The 17,492-nt window shown below is 43.6% G+C and overlaps 2 protein-coding genes across 7 annotated transcripts in view; one reads left to right on the top strand and one right to left on the bottom strand.

Moving 5' to 3' along the window:
• The window catches only part of LOC124090655 (profilin-4), a 17,754-nt gene continuing 262 nt past the window's right edge, over positions 1-17,492 (bottom strand). Inside the window, exons 2-10 of one of the 6 annotated variants that reach the window (XM_058578387.1) lie at positions 16,030-16,158; positions 15,298-15,435; positions 14,305-14,410; positions 8,580-8,666; positions 6,285-6,427; positions 3,910-4,177; positions 2,086-2,298; positions 1,045-1,241; positions 1-315 (exon numbers count right to left, since the gene is read on the bottom strand). In XM_058578387.1, the coding sequence (XP_058434370.1) occupies positions 133-315; positions 1,045-1,241; positions 2,086-2,298; positions 3,910-4,177; positions 6,285-6,427; positions 8,580-8,666; positions 14,305-14,410; positions 15,298-15,435; positions 16,030-16,146 (1,452 nt within the window). In that variant the 5' untranslated portion in view covers positions 16,147-16,158 and the 3' untranslated portion in view covers positions 1-132. The other 5 variants (XM_046441350.2, XM_046441352.2, XM_046441354.2 and 2 more) reach the window with 5 other exon arrangements.
• Positions 16,969-17,492, top strand: part of Fam228b (family with sequence similarity 228 member B) — a 22,422-nt gene continuing 21,898 nt past the window's right edge. The window contains 1 exon segment of the mRNA XM_046441356.2: positions 16,969-17,492. The gene's annotated coding sequence lies outside the window, so the exon portion shown is untranslated.

Below are 17,492 nucleotides of genomic sequence, written 5' to 3' on the forward strand. Positions count from 1 at the left end.
TTCAAGTCCACTCTTTATTTACTTAGACCAGCTTTACACGATCAATTGACGAGGAGGACTTTGGAGGAGCATTCTCTCCAAGTTCACTCTGGGAAAACCCGGGGTGACGGGTGTCCTGCATCGCCCCCTTCTTCACTGGGGCAATTCCAGGACGATTTTGCCCACGTTCCTGTTAGCCTGCATGTACTCATGGGCGGCTTGGATTTCAGCCATTGGGTAGACTCTGTCCAGCACTGGCAGGAGACGTTGGGGTCCCTCCTTGGAGAAATGGGGCAGAATTTGCTCTGTGAACGCTTTCACCAGCATTTGCTTGTACTAAGATAAAGAAAAGGAGACCATGAGTTTGGACAGAGGCTTTACCCAACCACTCCCTCTCCTGCTTAGCCTTAATGCCCTACCTACGTGTAAAAAAGCACATCTGCTCACTTCCCATTATGTAGCTGCATGCTCCCAAATGTGTAACCTCTGTACAATACCAGGTAAAGACTTAAGTTTGGAATAAAATAATAGTGTCACTGACAGCCTAAGAACTATTTTAAAATAAAGGTGTCATGCAAGAGGCAGACACAGACAGGACTCAGGTAGTGTCAGTGCAAAAGGAACGCTAAACTTCGCTCTCCCCTAGAGGTGTGAATCCCTATGGTGGGAGACATTCCCAAAGTTGGCATCTGTTAGAATATCATACAGAAAAAATGGTAGGAACATATAATCTATTGAAACTAGGGACTTACTTGCCTGTTAAGCTTTCTTAGCACACCGAGAAGAGTTCTGCCTTTGAAAACAAAGTCTTGGAACTCTTAGAAGTCTTCCTAATGTGGTCAAAGCTTTGTCCATTCTGTTAGAAAGTTATGTATACAAAGTACTAGCTACACTCTTTTCAAGATGCAGAAGCTTCTGTTGACTGATGTGAATTAGTTCTCTGAAACTATTTATCCACAAGGTGGCAGGTTTCTTTGTAGGCTTTCTATTCTGGGTGTAATGTAAACAAAGCACAATTTTCTGGGTAAATAGATCAATCACATTTTCTTTTCATTCCTCACTCACCTTCTTGTCCCTATTTCTCAACCGACTAGTGATCAGACTTCCTCGTTTATAAAATAGCTTTGAAAACAGGGGCCCACTGACATCTTCTCCTCCCAACAGACCGTAGAGAATCCATCGACCATCAAGAGCCAGGCAGTTGACATTTTTCTCCCAGTAGGATCCACCTATGCAGTCTAGAATAAGGTTCACTCCAGCACCTTCCATAGGAAACAGATTTGTATTATTAATCAGCCACAGAAAATTTGGAATTCAATTCCATGGTATGTTTGTAGATATATGGGTAAAAATAAATAGAGATGCAAGTGGTAAATGTATGTTAGAACTAGAAACATTGGTCATAGAAACATTGTTGTGAATAGAGTTTAGGTAATGAACTCTATCATAGCATGTATAATAGAGTTCATCTTTTCTGATCACTACCCACCATAAGAAGGAAATAGTACAACAATATAACTGGTATTTCCTCTCACCCAGGAGTGAACAAGAGCAGAACAGAGGAGAGCCACCTCAGGCTATAAGGCAGGCTAACATGGAAGTTATGCACTGGGACATCAGAATCACAGACTTCCTAACTTTGTTTTTATTGGTCCCTTTCTTCTCATATGAAAAATGAAAAGGGATTAGCAAAAAATATCCATATTTGGTCTTGGTATATAGACATAAACCCATCTATTCATCCATTTAGGAAGCTCCCACACAAGCCCTACTATGAGTGTACTCTGTCTTAGGCTTCCTGTTAACTCACTGAGGATTGGCTAGTTGGGAATAATAATCAGGATAATCTGCCTGATTATCCAGTTTCTAAAGTATGCATGAATCACATCACTCAAGAATGCACATGGAAAACATCTTAGACCTAAATAAGTACTGGCTGCCTGTCTCCCGTGGTCAAACACAAGAATACTAGAATTTGACCAGAGCAGCTGTAGTGTATTTAGCATAGGCAAGACTGATAGAGAGGACTAGCAGCCTTGGATTTGGTGAGGATTTTTGTTTAATCACCTCTGAAATTCCTGTTGAACTGTAGAAGCAGTTATTTACCTTTGGTAAATTTCAGTGTTGCTTCACAAAAATCCTGTTCTTTGTAATTGAATCCAGCAGCTGCTCCAAGCTTTTCTGCCATTTGAAGCTTGTTCTGGGATCCAGCTGTGACCAGAGGAATAGCACCAGCCATCCGGGTGAGTTGGATGGCAGCTGTGCCCACAGCACTTGCCCCTGCGTGGATTAGCACAGTTTCTCCAGCCTGTACATTTCCTGTGACAGAAACCACAGAAGCAATTCTACTTTCCAACTACTACATGTTCACACATAGGCATTCTACCATGATCACTTGACACTTGGACCAAATGCCTAATCTCTTGCTTTCTGAGCATATCAATAGTTCTTTTTTGTCTTATTCCCTCTGGTCAAAGTAGTAAATGACTTTTAGAAATAGGCTGTTAGTAGTAAATGACCTTTAGAAACTGGGCTGTAGCTCAGTGGTAGAGAGCCCGCCGTGCGCGTGTGAGGCACTGGGTTCGATTCTCAGCACCACATAAAAATAAATAAAGATATTGTGTCCAACTACAACTAAAAATATATATATATATAAAATAAGGTTGTTAGCAGCCACATCCATAACCTCTGTTTTACTTATGAAATAACACCAAAATGCACATGTCTGACCTACTCAGTAAGAATAGCCACCATTCCCACTGACACCACCTGAAGCCAGTCCTTTAGTCTGAAACTGGCCTCCAAGTGGTCTTACATATCCAGGCACCACATAGAGGCACGAGGCTCTTTTTCCCAAAATGGAACTCTCATTATGATACTTCTTCCCCAAATGGAAAGTGGTTCTCCACTGGCTTGCCTTTGAGTCCAGGCAGCCTGGCATTCAAAACCACCACAATCTGTCTGCACAACAGTCACCTTCTCCTCTGAGTGGAGTAGCTGACCTCACTCTTTTCAGCCACCTTGATGTGCTTTCTGTATATTACAGTTCCACTCACACTTAAGTTCTCTTGTTCTCAAACCCACCTCTGACAACCCTTGCCCACTCCAACTTTTCCCGTCTCAGTTAGAGACAGGCTACCTTTCCAAACTCTATGGTTGTTTGATTTTTGTGCACAGGTCCCAGGTAACACTGAGCTCTCTGATGGCAGGGATCAAGTTTTCTTAGGCTCCCTCACATGAGCTCTTGGCTGACCTCGGTGGGATTGAGGAGGAATAAACAAAGTAACTGACTGGCCCCTTCTGAGTTTTTTGTTTCTGCAGTGCTAGGTGTCAAACCCAGGCCACTGAGTATGTAAGGCAAGTGCTCTGCAGTGAGCTATGTCTCCAACCCCTTCTGATGCACTGGCTCAGCATGATTTTGAGGAGCCAGAACTGTTGCTGTGCACAGTGTTAAGATGTACACAAGCTGGGTGTGGTAGAGCATGCCTGTAATCCCAGTGACTCGGGAGGCTAAGGCAGGAGGATCACGAATTCAAAGCCAGCCTCAGCAACTTAGAGAGGCCCTAAGCAACTCAGCAAGATCCTGTCTCTAATTAACTATATATATATATATATATATATATACACACACACACACACACATACATACACATATGTGGGTCTGGGAATGTGGCTCAGTGGTTAAGTGCCTCTGGGTTCAATCCCTGGTACCAAAAAAAAAAAAAGATGTGCACAGGCCCTCTGTCTGCTGCTAACCATGATTCTGAGCCTCCACATCAAACCATTCTAACCTAGCTTGGGGATCCAGTGTTATTTCTGGTACAGCAGGGGAGGTAGGGCACTGGGGCTGGAGGACTAATGGAGTTTGAGGAGACTGATTCCTGGGGGAGCTGAGCCGTGTCTCATGGAGTGAGCAGGAGGCATCCTCACCCAAAAGATGTAACAGCTGGAAGGAGGTGAGCCAAACTTCTGGGATGGCAGCAGCCTGGTGCAGGGTCAGTCCCTCTGGGATGCTCATCAGGAGTTCTTCAGGGACAGTGACATACTGAGCCTGGCCCCCACCAGGCAGCAGAGCCATGGCTGGGTCCCCAATCTTCCAGTGCCCCTGGCAGCCAGGCCCCAGCTCTGACACATATCCTGATGCCTCAAGTCCTAAAATGCTGCTGGCTCCTGGGGGTGGGTGATACTGGCCCTGTCTCTGCAAAGAGAGGGACAGACAAGTTAAGTGGGTCTGATACAAGGGGTCAAGTATCAGCCCTCCTTGTTGTTGGAGGGAGAAGGTAGCTGTCTGCTTGGAGTTCAAGTATTGTCTTTTGGGATTGGAGAAAAGTTGGATAGTCTTTAAAAAAACAGTTGTTGTAAGGAACCTTATTAGAGATGGTCACTTAAAGTATTAACCCCAGAGAAAGCCATCCAAGATGATGTCTCCCTAGTTTCAGTCTCAGTCCAGCAGTCAGTGGGGCCCCAGAGGAAGGGTGAGGTTAGAGGTGGGCTGGCAAGTGGATTTTCTGCCATCTCAACCCCGTGTCTCCTGCTCTGAACTTAGTTTGTATAATAAAGTGGGCTACCACAGGATCTTTTCTAGCTAGAAATTTTATCTTGCAGCAATGAATGTTATACAAACTAGCTTTCATGTTCTCTCTACCTGTGCAGGTGCTGGCCCACCTCTGTGGCACAGGACTTCAGCCAACAGCATGTGAGGCACTCAGTTTATGGCTGCTTGGCATAATCTGGGACCTTGGAGCCAAACAGGATCCAAACAAAGGAACCTGTGTCCCTCTGGTTTTACACTGGCTTGAGGTGCCTCTGGGTTCAATCCCTGGTACAAAAAAAAAAAAAAAATGTGCACAGGCCCTCTGTCTGCTACCCATGATTCTGAACTTCCACATGAAACCATTCTAACCTAGCTTGGGGATCCAGTGTTATTTCTGGTACAGCAGGGGAGGTAGGGGAGGTAGCTTCTTCCTGTGCCCAAATGATTCCCTCTTTCTTGAAAGCAAGCTCTGTGGACTTTGGAGTCAAATGGATCTGGGTTTAAACTTTGTTTCTGCTCTTTTTTTTTTTCTTTCTTTCTTTCTTTTTTTTTTTTTTTTTTTGGTACTAGGGATTGAAACCAGGGGTTCAATCTGGGTTGAACTCAGATGTACTGAGCTACATCCCCGGAACCCCCCACCCCACCCCCCTTTTTTTTTACTCTGAGATAGGGTTTCCCTAAATTGCTTAAGGCCTTGATTAGTTTCTGAAGCTGATCTCAAACTTGTGATCCTCCTGCTTCAGCCTCCCACTTCTCTGGGATTATAAGCATCATCACTGTACCCAACTTCTACTTTGTAATCTGTCATACAACAAATACTGCATGCTTCCTGTTATCAAGCCCTGTGCTAGGCAAGGCAGATGGCTTCTGACCTGCTAGAACTCACAGTATAGTGGGGGAAGACAGACTTTAAAGAAGTCAACAAATAAATATGTAAATACAGACTAAGGTAAGGTCTATAAACATAATGCCAAGCTACCTATGAAAGAAGGAGGCAGACAGCCAAAGAATGGTTGAGAGACAAAGGCAAACACTAAGCTCTGAGGCAGGAAGGATTGTGAAGGTGGCTGGATGGCTGTGGGGAGGGGAAGTAGCTCCAGCTCTGGTGCAGGATGTGCCGCCCTCCAAAGCTGCAGGTCCCCTGGGGGTAGGCCATTTCCATTTTATCCCAAGCGCATAGGGATCTCGGTCTGTTCCCTCAGTTGCCATTTGGAGAATGTACTGCAGAGGGCGCTGCAAGAACTGGGGTAAGATGACTTTGGCCAGGACTCAGATCTTTTCAGAAGCGAAACGACGAACTGGCCTGATTTGAGATCTCTCGTGGAGGTGGAATCCACCGAGCAAGCTGATGAAATGGATGCAAGAGCAGAGAGAAACCAAATGAATCCCAGGTTTCTGGCTTAAGGCGCTTGCTGGCTATTCTTAGTTTCCTCATCGCTGACATGGAGACCAAAATACCTGTCTCCTTTGATAGTTGAGAGGGTTAAAGAAAAGAATCCACTTGCAAGTGTGGAGGCACCTGCAGCCACCAAACGAACCGGTTTCTTTCCTTGCTGATTTCCATGCCGACGCTCTCAGCACACCCTCAGGTGGGGTTCTATGGGGTGTCCAAGGCCAGCTCAGTGAGGCATCGCGAGGGTTGCTGGAAGCCCTCGGGAATCTGATTAGAGGAGAACCCAAACCACCCATCTGGATACACCTGGCTCCACCTGCTGGAGGGTCAGTTCCTTATTCAGGCAGCTCTCCCATTACCATTCCCCAGCGACGATACCTGGAATAAGTCCGCGCGGTTCAGGGCACTGACAGCCACCTTCAGAAGGACTTCACCCTCCCCGGGGATCGGTTTGGGCACCTCCTTTATGTAGAGATTTTCTGGTCCCCCAGGATTGTCGAAGTACACAGCTAGCATTCTATCTGAGGAAAAATGGGGAAGAGGCAGGAGACTGAGACAGGTGTGAAAGAAGCCCCTTACTCAAATCAGGGTCACCTGACACCAGCCTCCCATGGCCTATTATGTCACTGCAGCTGCCTTATGTCTCACTACCTGTGACTTCCCTCCCTAAATTTCCAGCGGTTACGCATCCTGAGTCCTCTCCAGCATGAAGAGGACAAGTAATGCAGCTACTTGGTTTTGGAATTAAAGAAGTGGAGATTTAGCCAGTATGACATAATTTGTGGCCCAGGGTGTGGTGCAGTGCAGCCCCTGCAACTGCAACCAGTCCCTTTCCCTGAGATTCAGCCTGCCTTCCCAGGGAGTTGTACACTGTCCAGAGAGGAGGGGACAACAAGCTAAGAAGGAAGAGAGCCATACCTGAAGCCATCCTGCCAAGAGTGTTTCCCTCCTAGAATGGGGGTGCCTGGGCCTCACTTCCTAATATGGGTGCAACCTGCTGCAGCAGGCCCAGGTCAGGGAGGGACTTTGTTCTGGGCGGTCTGTTTGTTCATCTTAAGCAACCTGCATTACACCGTGAAGTTCTGCTGAGTCACCTTGAGGCAGTAGTTTCTCTAGTTCCAAGACCTAGCTTGGTGGCCCGGTAGCTCAGTGGTGATGTTACCGCTGTTTACCAGTGAGGAGTCCTTGCTTCCCCAATGCTGAAGTATAACACCAGAGAAGCATGCGGAGGCAAGTGTAGAGTGGAAAGTAGAAGCTTTATTAAGGACAGCAGAAAAGACTTCTCCCCAGAGGAAGAAGGGGACTCAAGAGATGAAATCCATGGAGGGGGAAGTACTTCCCTTTTTTTATAGCTAAGGTTTATTTTTAGATTTCCTGCATTCCTGTCACTTGCATTTTTGTCCTTTGTTCTGTTATCTTGCAGTGATGGAATGTAGGTGGGGAAGGCCCAAAGGGTGGGAGACAGGTGGGCCAAAGGTGTAATCTGGCCAGGGACAGCTGCTTCATTAACATTTCCTTGGGAACATTTTCAATTCCCCTTTTCCCGGAATCCCTTCTCAATATGGCCTTCATTCTCGATTTTACCCTATATTATACCTGATTTACGTAACTACACTAATTACCTATCTTTAAATCTGGCTTCAGTGATTCGTGGTCTGGAACAGCCTAAGGACTAACACTCTCCCTGGGGAAGCCAGAGAAATTCACTGTGGGTACCATACCAGCTTCTGTGCCTGCAGGACTTTCTCTGGGCTCCTCCTCCCCTGTCTCCATGGCATTTTACCCTGAGGCTGATCCAGCAAATCCCAAGACCCAGGATTTGGGAAGGCTCTGGGAGAGGGAAGGACTTGAAGTTGGCCTGTTGGCCCCTGGGTCTACCCCTGTTTAGCTACTTGCCATCTTCCTGGGCACCCATCCTCCATGACTCAGGGGCCAAGGTATTTCTTCTTAATCTGGTGGTGCTCTTCACACTTTTTAATTCTCATATAGACAAAAAGAATTTTCAAAAACTATGTGTTCCTTCTTATAGGTGGGTGGAGGTGACTTAGAACAAAGCAGGCAGCGTGGAAAAGAAACATCAATCAGGCACTGACAGAAATGCCTGTCAATCATCAGGACCTCCTGGCCAATCCTGGAGTTCAGCCAGCTCCCCTGACCAACTCCAGTGGGACAAGGACTCTAAAAACACCTTTTCCTGTCCCAAGCCCTTCCCTTCCTGCCTAAGCCCCCCCCCCCCAAGTCTCCAGTCCAGTCGAGCTCCCACATAGTTTCTCCTCAGACCCTTCTCCTGTCTACTCTGTCGGTCTGATGAGTTCCTCAGGGGAGTGATATCTCAATAAAATCTCCTTGGGTGGCCTTTTTAAATCTGCCTCCTTTGGTCACTGCCCGCCTCACCTGATCTTACACTTATATTTTTTAGGTTGATATCTAAAATGTTTCATCTTAAATAGTTGCCAAAGATATTGATTTCTGGTCATCAATACTGACATTTTAATTTCTTATATTATACTTTTGTTTTATTTTTGTTCTACATTTTTAAATTGGTGTATTATAGTTATACATACTGATGGGATTTGTTGTTACATATTCGTACATGCCGCCAATACCTATATAACAATATAATTCAACCAATATTAGTCCCCATCACTTCCCCCTTTCCTCCCCACCTCCTACCCTTTGGTCTCTTTCCTCTGGTGATCTCCCTTGGATTTTCATGAGATCCTGGCCCCCACCATTCTTTTCCTCTTTCTTCTCTAGCTTCTGCATATCAGAGAAAACACAGGACCCTTAACCTTCTGAGTTTGACTTGTTTAACATAATGGTCTCTAGGTTCACCCATTTTCCTTCAAATGACATAATTTCATTTTTCTTTTTATTTCACACTTTTAAATGTATAAAATGGAATCTGATTTCAGAGCAATTTGATTTGCAAGACTTCACTAAAGACTCAAAGAGGCTCTTCTTTAGCAGTTGGTAGTTTTATAATTTTATTTTTCTTGTAGTACCCATATTTTTATTCTGGTTTTCTCATAGAATTATATCCTGCTACATTTTGCTTTTTTTTTTAAGCCAAGATATTGATATATTGCCTGGGCTGATCTTAAACTTGTAGGTTCAAGCAATCCTTGTGCCTCAGCCTCCTAAGAAGCTAGGATGGCAGGCATGTTCCACCATGCCAAGCTTTTACTGGTCAATCTTTTATTTATTTATTTGGTACCAGGAATTGAATCCAGGGGCACTCAAGCACTGAACCACATCCCCAGCCCCTCTTTTAAAAAAATATTTCATTTAGAGACAGGGTCTTGCTGAGTTGCTTAAAAGGCCTCACACTAAGTTGTGAAGGCTGGTTTTGAACTCACAATCCTCCTGCCTCCGGCTCCCAAACAACTAGGATTAAAGGTATGTGCCATTGTACCTGGCCTACTGATCATTCTTTTTTTTAGTAGTAGCTGGACACAGTACCTTTATTTTATTTATTTATTTTTATGTGGTACTGAGTATAAAACCCAGTGCCTCACATGTGCTAGGCAAGTGTTATACAACTGAGCCACAACCCCAGCCCCCTGATCTTTTTTTTTTTTTAAGTTTTTTTCTTATTTTTTTTTTAAAGGGAGAGAGAGAGAGAGAATTTTAATATTTATATATTTATTTTTTAGTTTTTGGAGGACACAACATCTTTGTTTGTATGTGGTGCTGAGGATCAAACCCAGGCCGCACGCATGCCAGGCGAGCGCGCTACCTCTTGAGCCACATCCCCAGGGCCCCCCATCATTCTTATCTTCAACAAAAATATGTATATAAACTGAAACTAATTTTAAAAAATTATTTCCTATAACCAGCAGATTCTAAAAGTTAAATTTCTTCTGTATTTATTTATCATTACAATATTAGTCTACAATTTATGAAAACATGTATTACTTTAAATATTAGTAATTATTAAACATAGAAAGTAAACAGATAGTCATATCTATAGTTATATAGTTATGACTATAGCAAATAGTTATTGCTACAATGGGACTGAGTTCAACATTAATTCTCTTCCAATATTTCATTTGAGTAGGCAAGCTCTGAGAAACCTAGTTTGCATAAATCAGATAAGAAATTCCATTATAGAAATGCCAGCTACTTCTTTGAATATCTGAGTTATATGATAAAAACTATATAATGATCTATCAAAAATTATTTTCAATGATCTATTAGCTGACAGCTTAATTAGGTCTTGCTCCAATTTAGTTAAAGGCAAAGACTTGGAAACCACCCAGTATGTAAAGGATTTGTTACTCAGTCAAAAGTGTCATTCAAGTTCTCAGTTTCTGGAATTATACCAATAAAGCTTTTTGAAGACTTATCATGATTATTAATTATATCTTTTTTTTTCCATTTAGTGCACCTTGTTTAAACTTACATACTCAGGAGGATTCAAAAAGTAAAAATGTTAATTCCAATATATTTTTTGCTATTTTATTGATCATATCTGTTTATCTTATCACATGCTTTAAATATATTTTCACTAATATCTTGGAGCTGCAGACATACATCATTTATAAAAAACATCTGTGGTGCACACCTGTAATTCCAGTGGCTCAGGAGGCTGAGGCAGGAGGGCTGCGAGTTCAAAGCCAGCCTCAGCAACTTAATGAGGCCCTAAGCAACTCAGTGAGACCCTGTCTCTAAATAAAATACAAAACAGGCCTGGGGATGTGGCTCAGTGGTTGAGTGCCCCTGAGTTTAATTCCCAGTACCAAAAAAAGAAAAGAAAAAAAAAATCTGTTGACATTCTTATTGGAAAAGGACTGTCCTTTTTGTTATAAGAATCTCATAGGATTCTCTTTCACTTATGATGCTTTTTTTTCAGTACTGGTGATTGAATCCAGGGCCACTTTACCACTGAGCTACATTTCCAGTCCTTCTTTTTCCTTTTTCCTTCTTTCTGTTTTTTAGACACAGTCTTGCTAAGTTTCTGAGAATAGCCTTGAACTTGCAATTCTCCTGCCTGGGCCTCTTGAGTCACTGGGATTATAAGAGAGCACCACCATGCCCAGCCATATGATGCATTTTTGAACAATAGAGAATGAAGAGGATTTTACATTTTAAAATATTTGGAATTTTCCTTTCTTTTGGCACCCTATAATCCTTACATTGTAAGCTTTCATCCAAAATAAGAATCATGCAACTGAATTAACAAACGAATTGGACTAGTAGTAAGGCTGACCAAGAAAAAAAAATCTCTGGCTCTTAACACCCACACTCAGAAAAGGAATGATGCTGGAAATAAGTTCTTTGAAAGACTGTTACAACTGTTACACAACCTGAAAATGAGAGAATTTTATAAACACTAAAAAACACGATTTTCCCCAGCACACTGTCTTTGGAATTTGGAATATTGCACTTTGCTGCCTGTTGGTGTAAAGAACTGCAAAGGGTCTAAGATTTCATTTCAATCTATTTACCAAGGTTAGTAAGGTAGACCATATAACTATTTTACCAAGTTGAGGGGACAAAAAGAGTATTAAGGAGGGAATGAAAATATAGTTCTGTGGTATAGCATTTGCCTAGCATGCATGAGACCCTGAGTTTGACCTTCAGCACTAGAAGAAAAAAAAAAAAAAAGGATTAAGGCGTTTCTGCATTTCCCTATCTTGGGAGGTCTAAGATGTACTCTTTCCAGGTACCAGGGCCTCCATGGCTATATAATTGGTATATCCCATCCCAGTTGCTATAACTACATTTTTCTCCAATCATGCCCTACTTGCACCCAGACATTTTATTTGGAAGGGTCAGACACGAGAGGGTCAGGGGTAGCTTTACAAAATTTAGGGACCCATTATATCCCCACTTGGCCCATGTATTATACAGTTAGAGGGACCTGGAAAGCAGCGTGCTCTTTAGATAGTCATTACCCTTATGATGTAGAATCATGCCAGTCCATGCTGGCTAATCAAGAATTAAGTTTGGGGGCTGGGGTTGTGGCTCTATGGCAGAGCGTTTGCCTAGCATGTGTTCGATTCTCAACACTGCATATATAAATAAAATAAAGGTCCATTGATAAGTAAAAAAAAAAAAAATGTTTGAATTCCCTAGGTCTCTTCTGCCTTGGCCAGTGGTCTAAGTCATACCCTCCCTAGGGAACATCTGAAGAGTATACTAATAGTCTAGTTATACTAGTATACTAACCAGACTGTCCTGGGGTTGCCTTTTGGGGAAACAAAGATATATCATGTCCAGGAATGGTCAGGGTAAATCCAAAATTTTCAAAATGGTTCTATGACTCTTTAAATATCATTTTTAAAAGTTTTTTTTTTAAAGATGGACACAATATCTTTATTTTATTTTTATGTGGTGCTGAGGATCAAACCCAGTGCCTCGCACATGTGCGAGGCAAGTGCTCTACCACTCAGCTATAACCCTAGCCTCTAACTTATCATTTTGATCATTATCCAGGAACTGACAAAGAAGAAGATGAATCCTTTCTTGGAAAGGCTGCATTCAGTGACCATTTTTTCTTATTAAGTAGTGTGGACTAGGATGCAGTGAGGGAAGTAGAGTCAGAAATCCCTGATTTTTTGAGAAGACCAGTACAATATTCAATAATACCAAATGTTTTCAGATGGAATATGGAATGTTCATCTAACACTTTGACTAGTGGCCCATTGCTGGGTGGCATTAAGTTCCCCCTTACTTCTAGATCCCACACTGGTGATGTAGACCAAAGGGATGTCATAAATGCAGTGAACTACATTATAGGAGAGGAATGTTGAGCTCAGGGACTCTACTTATTTTATAGCAAGCAATGACCAAGTTTGTTCTTTACCTTGAAGGGAAACATATCATTTTTTAAGGTTGCTTGCTGCAGTATCATTCTGAGTAGTCATCTAGATAAAGAGTGGTTAGGGCCTCGCATTCTTGGTCTATCTGGTGTTAGGAGTACAAGAGCCTCATAGAGAGAAAACTCCCAACAGTTTTCTCAGTGCTCTCACACTCCATGCCAATGGCCAAGACAAAAACAAAACTAACAATAAAGAAAAAGAAGTTAATCAAGTAATTCCAAAGATAATCTATTGAAATAAGAAAAATTGCCCCCTTAACTCAGTCTTCTTTTTGGGTATCTTCTGCCTTGTGTTTTCCAACCACAAAATAAGACATTGTTTCTTTGGGATCTATAGTTTTCTTCTAAAATGAAAAAGTTGTCTTTTATAGTCCTCTTATGACTTAATATCCTTTTTTTCTTAGATAGTCTCCTGAAAGAAAACATAGCTTGGTAATTATTAATGAATAGTAAATTATCTAACCATATTATTTATTTAAACAATGTTGTGCCTACTATGTGCTAGGCCTGGAGACATAAGGATGAATGGATGGCTTTCCTTGCAAGACATGTCTACTATTTCAAAGGAGTGTTTATGTAATTTCAATAATTTTTTAAAAGAATTTGAAATTTAGAAGACTATAAAACACAGAACAGTTTGCTATTTACTAAGCTCAAATTTTGCCTTAGTTCTCTTAGATCTATATTAAAAATGTATAGACAAAGCCAGGTATAATGGTGCCCACCTGTAATCTCAGCTACTTGGGGAGATTGAGACAGGAGGATTGCAAGTTTGAGGCCAGTCTGGGAAACTTAGTGAGATTCTATATCAAAATAAAATTTTCAAACTGTTGGGGTGTTTGGGCTGGGGTTGTAGTTCAGTAGTAGAGCGCTTGCCTCGCCCATGTGAGGCACTGGGTTCGATCCTCAGCACCACATATAAATAAACAAATAAAATAAAGATATTGTGTCTACAACTACTACTAATAATAACAATAATAATAAAAACTGGTGGGGTGTAGCTCAGTGCTTGCCTAACATGTGTGGGGCCCTGGGTTCAGTCCTCAGTACTGGGGGGGGGGCAGGTATAGACATAGACGAGGAATGCTATGCACATCAACAAGGTGGCTACTTGGCTTCCAGTAACTTTCTATAAAAGGTTCCTTCAGAGAAGGTGGGCCAGCAGTTACTTACCTGCTTTTTAACCTGCTCCCTCATTCCACCCCTCCTCCATACCTGATTAATAATGGGATAAATCATATGACCCTGGACTTGTTAAGTCAGGGTCCTAAGAGAAATTAAGGGATAGGATGGGAGGCTTGGCCCTGATACCAGCCATGAAGGAGGTACTTTGTAATAGGATAGAATAAAGTTGAGTTGGAAGCAGAGACAAGAGTCCTAGCAGTGTTCCCATTCCTGGCATCTGCTTTGCCTGTGACTCAGTGACTATTTCAACAGTGATTCAACAGTCCCAATATCTTTTCTGTAAATTCCTCCTTTCTCCCCTACCTGGTTTGAATTGGGTCACTGTTACTTGTATTCAGAAGACCTGACACACAGGGACTAAAGTCAGGCGTGGGGAGGCAAACTTACCCAGTTTCTCTGTGGCTTCTACACAGACACTTGGATACATTCCCTCAATATAAGTGGCCACCAGAAGAAACAGATGGGTCTTCACAACAATCACACCTCTGTTGTCCTGGATAAAGAATAAAATAGAATGCCCTGCAAAGGTCCTAACCCAGTGGAACAACTGATATAACACAGAGGCAATACATCTTGGAATTCGTTGGCTCTGGGCTTGAATTCTAGCACCTCCATTTTCTGCTGCATGACTATGGAGGAATTATTTATCCTTTTAAAGCCTCAGTTGCTTTGCCTCCTCTGTAAAAGGAGACTATTTTGTTTAGAATGTGAAGTGTGCTGAACTCATAATATGAGACATCCAATGGACATGAATTTCATCTCCTGAATTCCTTATAGGTAAGAGAACACCAAGAGGTCCTAATAAAAAAAAAAATTCAAAATCTGAAATTCTCCAAAGTTTTAAATACTAGAAGTGGAAAATTCCCCATGGACCTCATGTGACAGGTCACAGTACAGTTGCAGACACACTGAAAATTTGTATACCATTACCTTTAGGCTATGTCTAGAAGGTTTATATAAAACAAATAAATTTCATGATTAGATTTGGGTACCATTCCCAAGGGATCTTATATATCTGCAAATATCCCAAAATATGAAAGATTCTAAAATCTGCAACACTTCTGGTCTTAAGCGTTTATGATAAGAAATAATCAACTAGTATCATTTTGTTTTTTTAAGGAGGAAGAAGTAGAGTATGAAGATGGACTGTCCTGGAAAGAGAGAGTTCAGGCGAGCTTCAGTTGATAAAATCTGGAATGAATGCTTGTCGAACAAGGCTTTCTGATAGCACTTTCTTTCAGATATGCCTTCCTGGCACTAGACTGTTCGAGGCAGTGATGAGGTTAATCTGTTTTATGGAAATGTTCAGGAAGTACAAAGAAAATCAGAGTCAAATTCTTAAGCTTTTTACACAGCTGTCTTCAAATTTTGAACACTCACATTCTTAGCATAAAGAGAATAGTCATCTGCCCGGACACATTTATAATCCTTCTCCTTGAAATACAACCCTTCTCTGCGGGTTTGCAAAGGGTTTTTGGCAAATCCATTCACAAGTGTTCGGACATCACTCGGCATTAGCTGTGGAGGTTAAATAGACCAGGAGTTAGCAAACTATGCCAGTAGCCACTGCCTGTTTGTGATCTGAAAGTTGGGGATGGTTCTTACATTTTTTAATGGTTGGGGGGAAAAAATCAAAAGAACATCACCTTGTGACATGTGAAATTCATATTTCAGTGTTTATAAAGAACGTGTTAGCCAGTGCTGGTGGCACAGACCTATAATCCCAAGTGCTCAGGAGGCTGAGGCAGGAGGATGGTGCATTCATAGCCATCCTCAGCAAAAGCGAGGTACTAAACAACTCAGTGAGACCCTGTCTCTAAATGAAATATGGACATGAATTTCATATCCTGAATGAATAACAGGCCTGGGGATGTGGCTCAGTGGTCAAGTGCCCCCCAGTTCAATACCGAACAACCCCCCCCTCCCCTCCCCGCCTCCCCTAAAGGTTTTATTGGAACATAGTCACACCCATTCTTTTAGTTTTTCCATTACTCCTGCAAAGTAGAATGACTGACAGCGACTATGTGGCCCATAAACCCCATATAATTATCCTAGCTCTTTATAGGAAAAGTTCATTTAAAAGTCTTATGCCCAAACTTGTTTTTTTCTTACACTAAATCCTGGCGATGCGACACACACGCTCCGCTCATGTAGTTTGATGAGGGCTGCGCTGTCCACATGCTTCGTTCCCAGGAGACTATCTAACAATAAGTTCTGCAAGTGGCTCATGCTCCCTTAGATCTGAAATGGGAACTACAGATGAAGTCATCTACTCTGGCTACCTCTTAAAAGGCCTGAGAATGCAAAATGTTCCTAAAACATTTCCTACAGCTTTAATATCAGCGTGGGTACTTTGAAAAAAATGAAGAGTGGAAATGGTGGCCCATCATCCAGTGTCCACCCCTCAAGGAGGAAAACAGAACCAAAGAAAATCACTGTTCACACGGAGTGGGTTATGAGGCTGTTTGGAAAATCGCATAGCATCAGAGCTTTCCAGTTATGTTTGTATGAAAATCACCTGGGATTTAAAAACAAACTGAACATGGTGGCACCCCCAAACCCAAAACCCTGAACTCCAAAGCAGCCAGAACGGAGAACTACGGAGCTAAATGAGTTATGAATCCTCAACATTCCCTTCCCGCTGACCAGCACCTGCGCCAAGGATAGACACTGATCAACACCCCAGGGAGTAAAAAGGGAGTCCCTTAAATCAACATTAAAGTCCCTTAAACCAACATTTCCCGCCCAAGACCCAACATCTTGGACTGTGCTCAGCAGCACAACTCATCCACCGCGGGGATACAGAGGGCAGACGCCTCTTCCCCACCGCTCCCTTCCAGTAGTTTGGTCACGGGGATGCGGGGTGTCGGAGCCGGACAGGGAGCGAGGTGCGGGCGGCTAATCTCCAGCCCCGATGGCCCCGAGACGCACGCAAGGCACAGAGGACTTGAGGGAGAGGACGCCTGGGTACAGAGACGGCGGGCGTGGCGCGGACGGGCAGGTCAACCGCCGCGGGCGAAGGCGGCGGGATTGGCTGTGACGGCCGCCTGTCACCGAGGAGCACGGACTACGGCCAGTCGGCCGAACCGCGACTCGCGCGCGGCTCCGGGTCTCGCCGTCCTCCGCCCGCTTCAGCGTCCCCAGCGCAGCCTGGTGGCGTCCTCCGCGGCGGAGGGGCCGCGCGGGGCTGCGGCGCGGGGACACTGGACGCGAACGTTCGTGCGTTCCAAAGCGCGCGCTCGGGCTGAGGCCGCAGGCCTGGGCGGGCGGCTCTCGGGCCTTGGGCCCAGCGTGGTGCAGCATAGCCAAGTGGCCCGGTGCACGCCGAGGGCGCGGAGCCCAGGGCTGGGGAGGCCGCGCGAGCCCGCGCCCCAGTGCCGGAGTGGGCGCCTAGATCTGCCCGTGCGCCCACCGACAGCCTCTGCCGCAGACGCAGGCCCTGGGGAGGCTGTGGTCTCTCAGAGTTTGAGGACTCGCAGATTTTGCCCGAAAGCCCCAGCTTCCCTTCTCTAAGGAGCTCGGCCTGCGCTCCGGTAGCCTGAAAGGTGCAGTTCTCCCACACACGGCTCCAAAAG

The sequence above is a fragment of the Marmota monax genome, unplaced genomic scaffold, assembly GCF_021218885.2.
Source record: "Marmota monax isolate L192 unplaced genomic scaffold, Marmota_monax_Labrador192_F-V1.1 WCK01_AAM20220418_F8-fsc00010, whole genome shotgun sequence".
Lineage (NCBI taxonomy): Eukaryota > Metazoa > Chordata > Mammalia > Rodentia > Sciuridae > Marmota > Marmota monax.